We start from the raw sequence: 8,863 nt of genomic DNA on the forward strand, positions 1-8,863 counted from the left end.
ATAGAAAGTGCTTTTCTTTCAGTTAGGCTGACGCAGCCCAATGTTGAATGCAAGAACAAAAGAAAGAGATGTTTTTTTCAGAGAGAACGAGAATGTAGTAGCCAGCAATGTCAGCAATATTCTGTTTACACCAGAAGCTAATGCTCAAAAAAGCCATAGTGTCTACGTTGATTATCCAAAATATCTACAAATTAATGCCTGCAAATTCTGATCTAAGCACATGAATTCAGATAACTTTAAAATTATTATTGGCATGGCATGAGGATGAGGAGGCCGAGCAAGCAAGCATGTGATAGGTAATGTACTGAACATAATTTTAGGCTTTACATCGATGAACTGATCATGTCAGGTCAATTTGCAGTGTAGAAAACACTGAATATCTGTAGTGGTCCCGCAATTCAGAAATTGTTGTTTCACATTATCTGTTTTGGTGTAAAAATCTAAATATAAAGCGATCACTGAAGCATAGCTATAAAAAAAAATTCTGAATATATTGCTAAAAAGTTCTTTAATTGTGCTGTAGAAAACAGGGACTTAGCAATTTATGGTGTTGCTAAGCAATTTAGGTTTTATGTTGCTGAGAGTTCTCGTGTTGTTTGGCAGTCTAGAGTAAAGATACTGGACTTTGTGAAAAAGGCCATGGACGAGAGAAAAAGACATCCAGACATACACTACGACGACCTCCTCAGCAATGTCATGGATGATGGAAGGCTTTCGACTGAACAAATACTGGATCTCATACTCAACATCCTCTTTGCTGGCCATGAAACTTCTGCTGTGGGCTTAACTCTGGCCTTGCATTTTTTGGCCAAATCGCCATGGGCAGTGGATACTCTCAGGGTACGTACCGGTGTTAAAAAAATCACCTGGTTTTGTATACATATTGTCCAAAACATTTTCATTAGGTCATGTAATTTGGGCATTCTGTGCACTATACTACATCTAACTATATTTTGCAAAAATTCGTCAGTCAGAGCATTTGGGTATTGTCAGAACAAGGCAACAACAGAGCCCAGAGAGGAAAACTTTAAACTGGGACGATTACAAATCCATGGATTTCACTCAAAATGTACCTGCGGGATTGTTGGGTTCCATTTTTTCTCCATTTTGCTCCTGTCCAGCTAAACTTGGGGACTGCCCACCAGATGGGATTTGCCTCTTTAGCTCCTCTCTTAATTCTTCCTCACCCTTTGCAAGCCCTCTGCCTCCCAGTAACTGCCACAGATTGAATCTCTCCCTTTGCAAGCCCTCTGCATCCCAGTAACTGCCACAGATTGAATTTCTCTGCTCATTTCCTTCATGTCCAAAAAACCTAAAAACCCCATGACAAACGAAAGACATGCATCATGTAACAGCTCACGATCTCCGAGGCTCAAATTGCAGACACAGTGCACACACAGAACCTCTACCTAGGATTTCAGTCAGTGTTCAACCTAGCTGCTCCCAGATTGCAAAGAAAAACTGAAAATATCGAGAGTCAATCACAATTCAAGGTGACGAAGGAGGGTATTGACGTGTCTAATGAGATGCAGCGGATCGACTTCCGAATACAACGACACAACGACACGGGTGTAGGACATGCACGAAAAAACGTGGCAGGCATTACGAGAACCATGAAAAGTGCGGGATTTGCTTGAATTTTCTGAGCTTTGTAACATTCTTTAAAAAATTACAAAGAGGGTAAGGGATTCTTGTAATCGGTACCTACTACAAAATCATGTAAACTTAACTTCCATGGATCTTAATAGATTTCCACCCAAGAGGTTACCATAAAAAAAAAAAAAATCGCTGAGAATTAATAATGTCAACTAGAGATATTCTTTGCACTATGAACACGTTATTTGGTTGCCCCATATAGACTTCGTCCACGTCAGAATAGGGAAGTATATTGTTTTTTAAATTTTTCATTTCATCATATTCTCGTCATCAGTCATGTTTTTCATCATTAATAAATTCACTGTTTTTATTTATAGAACCTCTTGACATGTGCGAAAACTCAAAGATAAATAATGTCAAGAAGCGGTGGAGTTACATGAATTGCAACTATTCCACGGAGCGCATATTCCTAATCGAATAATCGAAAAACTCGAGCTCAATGGGCCTTTGGTTCGCTGTAGAAATCGAGGGTCGGGGTGTGAATCCAACATTGAGATTTGAAATTTAAAAATTAACTGAATCCTAAATCAACTTGCATCTCTCAAAGCATGCTTAATCAAGGTATCTTTGTTCCTCAGTATCCATCCATTTATCTAGTGAGCTTGGCGGTGTCTATACTGCCTGCTTGATTCCGGTATCTGTATCTTGACCAGTGTATCTTGGGTGGTGTTCATCGCTGGAATGATGTGGATAGCTCGGTTGGTCCGTGCTAGCTGAGAAGTGCTTGTGTCTAGGTTGATAGCCCTGTTTGTATAGCCTAGCCATTTTTCTCTTGCTTGCTTTAGCCAGGTAGAACCAGAATCAGTAGTAGCAACAGCACCACCAGAAGCAGAGGTAGCGGCAGTATGTCACATTGTTTCTCAGTTCCAACCATCGGTCTATTTTTCTAGTTACCGGTAGGTGGTAACTCCGATCGGAGCGAGTAACTAGCACTAAGCACTTTGCCTAGCTTACACAGTCTGGAGTTGGTGCTGTTTGTGGCAGTTTGAATATAATCATAATAATCGGGCGTTTCAATTGAGTGGAGCACATACTTCGGTCCAACTTACTCACCTTTCTGTTTTCATCATCGCCTTCTGTATTGACCAGCACCATCTTAAAACCATTACAAAGGAGATCAAGGAGAAGTATGACTTCTGTCACTAAACTACATTTTGATTTTGCATCTTTTGTTTTAGTATTTTTCACGTTCCTCCATTGCTTAGATTCAGGTGTTGAAATATCTTTGAGTTCCCTTGAATCGCGAAACCAGTAGGATTTACATGGATTTGTCTATTCTTTTCATGTCCTGTTCTGATATGAAACTCTGTAATGGATAAGCTTTATTGGCAATGAGAATGTAACCAATCCCCAAGGCAGGGACTAGCTGCGATGCAGCCTCCCTGCCTTGGTTCGTTGATTTCATTAAATTGTAACTATCGAAACTTAATATAATATATCGAATTTACTTGAATATTGAAACTTACCTCTCACATCAATGTTTTCAATGTTTACCTGCATATGATGGCTAAGCTCCTTGAAAGTTTTTTCATAAAGTTTATAATTTCAACTTGCTTTAGCAAAGAGATATTTTCTGAATGCCTTTCATTCGGCTCCAAGCTCGTCTTAGTCATCTCTTCTCATGACATGGCAAGGGAGCTTATGAAGACTACACACAACCAAAACTTTGTATCAGAAGCTCTACAGCTAGGCCAAAGCCTGTTAACTATTTTTTAACAGTGATTCATGTACATTGTTGCTGGGCAACTCTTTAATGCAGTGGCACTAACTTGTAAAAGTAACTTGGCAGGGACTTGCTGCGATGCAGCTTCCCTTGTTTCATTTCATTCTTATTTCCAACATTTCAGGTTCTTAGGCGAAAGGATTTGGTTTGAGTAGGGTAATAGTGTATGGCGAGGGTTTGAGTGGTGGAGGAGCAGTGGTGGTAGAAGATGATAGTTTTGATCAAGTTTATGTATTCAGTTTAATACTGTATTATAGATTTTATTTCCTTCTTACATAACATGGGATTGTTATTCAAATGTTAATTGTTTTAATTGTTTTATTTTGTTAATTTAATGTGTAAATGGTGATAAAATGGGAATAAATTAGTCTATGTTGGGAGATAATTGCCAAAGTGGTAACTTTAATGGAGAACAACAATATCGAGAAGATAATTTTTGTAACACCCTCCTCTCACATCTACCCAAGCAATTGGTAAGCCGAGGTAAACATGCGATGGGAGACCACGATGATATGATTTGAGCTCCTAACTTACATTAAGGAAGTGGAACCGACAAAAACACACCATATAGACATTCAATGTCAGCATTAGGACCATCAGGAACCAATCCAACCTTTCTGCCAACCAGCCCCTGGGTCCCACTGAGATTTTGGACCACTTGACCTCTGTACACTCTCATGTTATGGGCATGCCAGCGTCTAGGGAGCTTTGGACACTCTCACAAGCCTACAAGCCAGCGTCGAGGGACTATTTTTCACAGTATTGTGCCAGCGTCCCCGAGACTTGAGCCACCTTTTCAGGCCCAGAGGCCGCGCGGACTTCACTCAATGAACCTTTAACATATCACGTGCATCCGTGGCATACTAAATAATACCCTTAATTTGACCACATATTGGAAAATACCTCTAAAAATCACTTTATTTAACCACCTACCAATATGCACCCAATACACCATCCCAATTTAAAAAGCCCCTAATTTCATTAGATATTGTAGGTATCCATTTTTTCATTAACATTTTTTATACCCCTTTATATTTATATACCTTTATTTTCATTAATAATGGTAGGCATATTCTGCAACTAGAAAGAATAACCTAAATACCAGGTAGTTGAAAATTTGAAAGTTTCAATAGAAAAGAGGCAGATAAAAGTTGGCTTATTTACAAATACATACTATGGAAAATTTGAATGGAAAATACATATATTTGAACTCTCAATTGCATCTACCTTCTATTGAATATTCAAAAAGATACACTATGACAGTTCAAAAAAAAACCTCGACATCCAAAACAATGGTGCACCTTTCATCTCACTTATAGAATGGGAGGAGGAGTGTTATAGACATTTTTGTGCCTCGCATCATGGAGCATGAAATGTCAATAATCACAGGGATCCTCAATCCCTAAACATGTTGTTCTTACCCCTAAAAGAACAAGGTCATCAAACAACAGCACTTCCAATTAGTTCTCCACCTGAAAACACTTCAAAACAGGCTTATTTTGGATCATGTCAGCTGCTCCACTGAGCTTCTGCGCTGGAATGCAACTGTCCCTCCTTGTACCTGCACTGGAAGTCAAATTTAATGAAGGCTACCTGCGCTGGGCGAGATTGGCCAAGTGGCACAGTCATTCTGCAAGGTGTCAACTGCCCAGGAAGCTTCCAAACTGACACTTGGTTCATGAGATTCGCCCTGTGATGAGTAAGAGGTACTTGATCACCATGTGTAAGCAAGGATCTCCAAGTGGACTCAAGAACTGAAGATTAACTGAAGAGGGAGAGGACACTAGTCAGCTCTATGCCAGCCTCAAGCTGACTCATCCTCTCTTCTTCTCTCCTATATATAGAGCTCTTCTATGAGGTCTAAGGAGGCTGGAATTTTGTGTAAAGCAAGGAGGTGCTGTTGGTTTACAGTTAGAGCTATTGGGTGATTGTTTTACTAGAGGTGAAGAGGAGAGTTCTTGCTGCTGGGGAGGTGCTGCTGGATTGGAGCCATCATTGGTTGTAACCTTCTCAGAACCCTGTTACTTCTATCAATAAAGTTTTGCATGTTCTCCTATATACTTGTATTGCATTGATGTATTGTATTTACATGTATATTTGATTCATCCTAATCCATGCTTCAGTTGTGAGTACATGTATCTTGTAGTTTGCTCTCTTGTATGTGCAGGATCTGTGTGTAGCTGGATCGGCAAAGAGAGCAAGGAGCTGGGAACAAGAGACAAAGAGAGAGGATAAGGATCGACTAAGCGAAAGACACCAGGTTGGTTAATCTTTCTTCATTCTCTCTGTACTTTCATAAAGGAAATCATCAAAACTTTACTTTCAGTTGTTGCTAAAGACTGTCACCTTTAGAGTAGGGATAGGGTCATCCGCATCGGATACTTTTCCCCACAACAAACTGGCGACTCCGTTGGGGAGCCTATTATCTTGTTGGTGTTTGTAGTATTTTGCTATTCATTTCTTGAAGAAAAGAGTACCAAATCGAAAAGCTTTTGACTATATCAAAAGCGAAGTAGAGGGTCTGCTACTCTTGCTCATTTACTGAGCAAATTCAAGATTTGAAGAGCTTATCTACAAAAGACTCTTTACTCTTTGTGATAGATCTTCATCCTCTTGATCATCCCTTAGCCTGTACTTGACCTATAGCTTTTTATTTCAGCAAAAACAGTGCATTTTTGAGCTTTTTATGACCCGGAAAACTTTGTAGACGTAACTCTCGTGTCCCAGAGCAGGCTGTCCACAGGCAGTCTGCATTACAGCGCAGGTACTCCCTTCGGGAACTGCGCTGAGAGTCAAACTGACAGACCAGAGCCTGCGCTGGTCCAGTTAGCCTTTGTCTTGCTCAGTTTTCCCATTGTGTCTTGGCCCTGTTTTCACTGATTTTTTGCTGATTGCTTGCTGGTCATTGTATTTGCTGTAAACCATTCTCCTTGACATTATTCCGCCTCAGTTGTGTGATGAAACTGTGAATGTTCTTTCAGTATTTCTTGTTTCAGTTACAGTTTCCCATTGTGAAAAGCGAACCAGTATAGTTGTGACCTCTTAGATCCTGAACTGTAAAAGTGTCTTTGTGATCTTAAGAGCTAGTTTTATTACTGTTCATGGCTGTTTGAGTTTGTTTGTTTTTCATCTTATGGTTTGAATTCGTATATTTTTAGTGTTAAAACAAGTACCTGTAAGGTGTCTTTTCATTTTAGACGAAACTTGTTTGTTTACACTTCAAATTGAATTCAAAAATTATACAACAATTTCCTTTTGTCTACATCAACATTAAGGGAAAAGAAAAGAAATACATGCATCTTGCATTTGCATTTTTGATAAGTTTGTGTGTCTGATCTAGGAGAAAGTGCATTAGTTTGTGCTTTATGCTCTGTGTGGAAAGATATTGTTTTTCTCTCCCCTCAGTAGCTAGGATTTTCAAAGCTAAAAAGATTGTAAAGCTTGCTTATCATTTTAGCTGCATTTAGGAATTTGTACCAATACATCTCGTGGTGATCCTGAAAGACAAACTGTTAAGCAAGATCAACATTAAAATAAACTCAATTTACATAACAACGCTTTGTAACATAACGCAAACATCTAGAGGTCTAGGTAGAGACGTGTTCCGGCGTCGTTAAACGTAGTGACTGTCGATCTCCACGAAGGTGGGTGATTCCTCCTGAGATTCGGTGGCACTAATACGGACTTGTGCTCCCACGTACCGTCGCGTATATATTGGGAGACCCCTATAGGCATTTATCCTTTATCCTTAGGAAACCGTGTCGGCCGCCCTACTGATCGCGATGCAGTGAACACAGCATTCACGAAGATCGACCACCCGTACCGTAAAAAGTATTCTGTGGTTTCGCGAAAGGTTTGGCACACCCTCTGCCTAGATCTCCAGAGCAGTTTCTTTTGGTCTTTTTCAAACTCTATAACTGAAAAAGTCCAGCCGAGCATTTGTCACTTCGGGCTCGTTAATACATCGAAGGCGACTAGAGTCATCTTTAGCTTTTTCTCGACTCTTAAAACATGAAAAAGCAAAGTTGTGTCTAAAGCGTCGTTATAAAATTTATTTTAAGCGGAATAATCATCACCCTTCCCTCGTTGATCTTCGAAGTTAGTCCACCACAAGTGGAAGTTCCTGTAGAATCGCTAAGAAATCTTTTGGATAGACTAGATATGTCTGAACAACCGTCGACATCTAGGATTGTGTCGTCCGACACAGCAGCAGCAGAGGCTTCTACTGCTACTCCAACGATGTTCGCTGGTATACCATCTGTCCCGGCAAGTTGTCAACAACAAGCCGGAGTCCCATCAGGGACGATGACATGGTTAGTTCCTATTTCTTCGTCCGGATTATCATCTGGTATTTCTTATGTTGAAACTCGCCAAATTGATCCATTTGGAGGTCAACCTGGGCAATCGATCCCCTTGAGTTCCGGATTGATACCATATGGGGGGCAGTATGCCTTTTCATTACCTCCTCCGGGAGGATGCCCATCCATGAGTTCACAACAAAGTTCAGGTCAAACTGGAATTACATCCAACAGTTGGGTACCAATACTGCCTCAACAACCAGGAGTTGTATATTCTATGCAACCAGTCCACCCTGTGTCGAATATTACCACCACACCTGCTATGGCGAATGTGTCGCAAGTACAAGCGTTACCTGTTGTAACACAACAACCTCTTGGCTCAGCGACTCAATCACAATCTCAGGGTAGTGCCTCCTTATCTGGAGCGACTCAGGCCCAAACAAGTACTGTGACTCCTCATCTTGGTCAATCATCTAGTATTGGGCATCAGCAAATGGTCCAACAACCAGAGCTAGTTCGAACTCAACAACCGCAATTCCAGCAATCATATCAAGGACCTGAGCAACAAGTCTTTGTAAATAATGGGCAACCATACTTTACTGGTTATGCCCATCAACCTTGTCAAAGTTGCCAACATTATGCTGGTATGCAAAGACCCACTGCTCAGGCGATTCCATCTTATCCTGGATATGCTTCACCTAACCTGAATCAACAGTTGCCCTTTGTAGCAACTCTAGAATTACCAGATCTAAACCGGCTGACGAATGATCCAATTGCTTATGCCCCTTGGTGGCCAGCGATTCCGCATAAACTTCCATCAGACATTCCTAAATTTAATGGAAATCCAGGTGAAGACCCGTCAAATCATGTGATGACATTCCATCTATGGTGTTCATCAAACACCCTGAATGATGATTCGATAAGACTTCGCCTTTTTCAGAGGACGTTAACGGGTCCAGCGGCAAAATGGTATATTGAATTGCCTAGAGCTTCGTTCGACAACTTCAGTGCCTTAGCTACAACCTTTTTAACCCATTTTCAATTACCGATAAGGTATGAGATGGGAACAGAACTCCTTACCAACTTCAAACAGACAACGGCCACTCATATATCTGATCATATACATGAATGGCGACGTCGTCGTAGGATGGTAAAAACATATGTTCCCGATCAGCTATTAGCTGAA

General features: G+C 40.6%; 1 protein-coding gene across 1 annotated transcript; it reads left to right on the plus strand.

Annotated features, from left to right (window-relative positions):
* The first annotated feature begins 673 nt into the window (after positions 1 to 673).
* On the plus strand, positions 674 to 1,820 carry LOC149237461 (steroid (22S)-hydroxylase-like). The gene is made up of 2 exons (XM_089366820.1): positions 674 to 840; positions 971 to 1,820. The coding sequence occupies exons 1-2, from the start codon at positions 697 to 699 to the stop codon at positions 1,262 to 1,264; spliced, it is 438 nt and encodes a 145-aa protein (XP_089222946.1). The 5' UTR covers positions 674 to 696; the 3' UTR covers positions 1,265 to 1,820.
* The last annotated feature ends 7,043 nt before the right edge of the window (positions 1,821 to 8,863 follow it).

The sequence above is a fragment of the Pinus tabuliformis genome, chromosome 8, assembly GCF_031772625.1.
Source record: "Pinus tabuliformis cultivar Carrire ecotype Pingquan chromosome 8, CPIR1, whole genome shotgun sequence".
In the NCBI taxonomy this organism is placed as follows: Eukaryota; Viridiplantae; Streptophyta; class Pinopsida; order Pinales; family Pinaceae; genus Pinus; species Pinus tabuliformis.